The 2,091-nt window shown below is 57.3% G+C and overlaps 1 protein-coding gene across 1 annotated transcript in view; it reads right to left on the bottom strand.

Annotated features, from left to right (window-relative positions):
* Positions 1–531: 531 nt before the first annotated feature.
* The window catches only part of CDKN1C (cyclin dependent kinase inhibitor 1C), a 4,826-nt gene continuing 3,266 nt past the window's right edge, over positions 532–2,091 (bottom strand). Inside the window, exons 3-4 of the mRNA XM_017886000.1 lie at positions 870–945; positions 532–737 (exon numbers count right to left, since the gene is read on the bottom strand). Of these exons, the coding sequence (XP_017741489.1) occupies positions 532–737; positions 870–945 (282 nt within the window). The remainder of the gene's footprint in view (positions 738–869; positions 946–2,091) is intronic.

Here is a 2,091-nt window from a genome sequence, read left to right as displayed (position 1 = left end):
CAGTCCATCAGGCCCGGGGAGGTACAGGAGACCAGTAGGACAGGGCAGGGAAGGGGGAGGCCCAGCAGGCACACTCAAAAGACACCCTTACGCTAAACCATATGTACGCCCGTGTGCCGGCCTCACACGCACCAGCAGGCCAGGCCTGCCAAGGTCCCCGGCACCAGCAGCCTCCCCTGCCTCATCTCTCCTGCCTCACCCTGATCCTCTGGCTCCAACACATCCACCCTTCTCCCTCACCACCTTCATCTGGACTGTCTGTAGATTAACGGAGCAACTGCCTGTCTTCCCAGCCCAGTCCGCGGGACAGGATAGTGCAATGGTTTCCAGGCCTGGTGCCAGAGCACCCCAGCCCAACATCCCTCTGCCCTGCCAAGGTCAGGAGCATGACCTCAGGTGGATTACTCCATGCCTCAGTATCCTCTTCAAACAAGAAACACGGTGGGACCTGGCTGAAGCTGATCCTGCTTAGCACATGCCTGGCACAGGGAAAAGCCATTGCTATGTGCCTGGCGGTCCTGGTGTCATAGTTCATATGATGATCGTGGATCCCCAGTGGAGCTGGGGTGTGACTCCCACATGGCCGACCCATGAGTGCTCTGGCCGCCAGCCGGTGCCTGTGTTTTCAGCTTGGATGAGGCCTGGGGGCTGGGACGCATGCTCGTAGCTGCTCTTCCCCAACAGCATGGGTGAGAAGAGAGCTTTGCAAACAGTGCCATCGGGTATTATTTCCATGGCTGTCCCCACATGAGAATCACATAAACACAGCACTGGAAAAAACCCTGGACATTTCTCATTCCAGATGGGGAAACTGAGGCCCCCAGAAGGAAAGGCCAGCTTGCCTGGGTCACATGTGCCCAGAGACCCACCTGTGACTAGCAGCCCATGGAGGGTGGTGGCCTGTGGGTCCCTGCAGCCAGCTCCTGCCCTGGGGAGAAACTCCTCCTGAGAAATGGCACTGGGCCTCACCTTCACGTCCCCACAAAGTCCTCACACTGCTTTTAAAAAAGCTACCCTTGAGTGACAAGAGGGTACTGGGCAACCACATGTCCCGTGCCCAGGGGCCAGGACTGTGAGAAGTCAAGCAAGGTTAGGAGCCCCACCAGCCCCGGCTACAGCAGGAGGCCTGGCAGCAGATGCCACTGTGGATGATAAGGATCCACCCTAGCAGACCAGTCACCAGAAACAGTTAACTCAGGTTACCCTGTGCACCCACGAACTGCCTGCCAGGCACCCGGTCCAGCCTCCTCCCAGCCCAGGGCAGAAAGCACTGCCACCCTCCTTTATCTCAGAAGGGAAAGGGCTTTGTGCTGCTCACACAGGTGAATGCTGCGGTTTCTCCCCTGGGGAGAGGTTTGAAGGCTGAAGCCAGGTCTACATGGGTCTGGTCCCTCGTTACCATCGGCTGAGGGTCCCTGTTGCTGAGCCGAAGCAGCGGGACCTGCCACTCTCAGGTCCCAGGGGCATTTCCCAGAGTCTGGCCCCAGCTGGGTCTCGAGGCCAGCCCCTTCGCCCTCCTCGCCCAGCCCTTCCAGGCAGCTGGGGGAGGCTCAGTTAATTATATGTCTAAATACATCTCCACCATCTCAAGTTGAGCCCCCCCTTTGTCCCTGACCCAGTGTGGGGCCAGGTGGGGCGGGGGGGAAGTCAGCAACTGTCACGTAGGGCGCCATAAGGGTCCACCAGTTCTTTTCTTCTCCTAGCCCAAGGCACCAGCAAAAATACTGCTAGCTGTTCTGTTTTTGCTATTTTACGTCACCCTTTCCATTGTAAGCCATAATTTTCAGAGGTTTATAGGTCAGCTATTAAAAAAATAATAAACGTCTCTTTTACCAAGAGGGAGCGCTTTGAAACTAGTTGGCTGGTAGGGCTGACAGTGTGGGTGCACAGGGAGGCACACAGCCTCGACTTCTTCCACCAAAGCCTGGTCATCAGAAGCCACCCCTCCCCAAGCGCTCCTGGTTCCAGGGCACCACCCCCTTGTGTTCCCATTTCTCCCTCCCCTCAGAGGCTTCGAGGCTGCCCCCCCCCCCCCCCCCATCAACGGGGCATCAATGCCTTTGAAATTTTTTGTGTTTTGTTGCATATGCA

Source organism: Rhinopithecus bieti, unplaced genomic scaffold, assembly GCF_001698545.2.
Source record: "Rhinopithecus bieti isolate Rb0 unplaced genomic scaffold, ASM169854v2 scaffold_1014, whole genome shotgun sequence".
NCBI classification, from domain to species: domain Eukaryota; kingdom Metazoa; phylum Chordata; class Mammalia; order Primates; family Cercopithecidae; genus Rhinopithecus; species Rhinopithecus bieti.
Note: the sequence above shows the minus strand (reverse complement) of the source record. Positions and strands in the feature narration are given on the sequence as shown.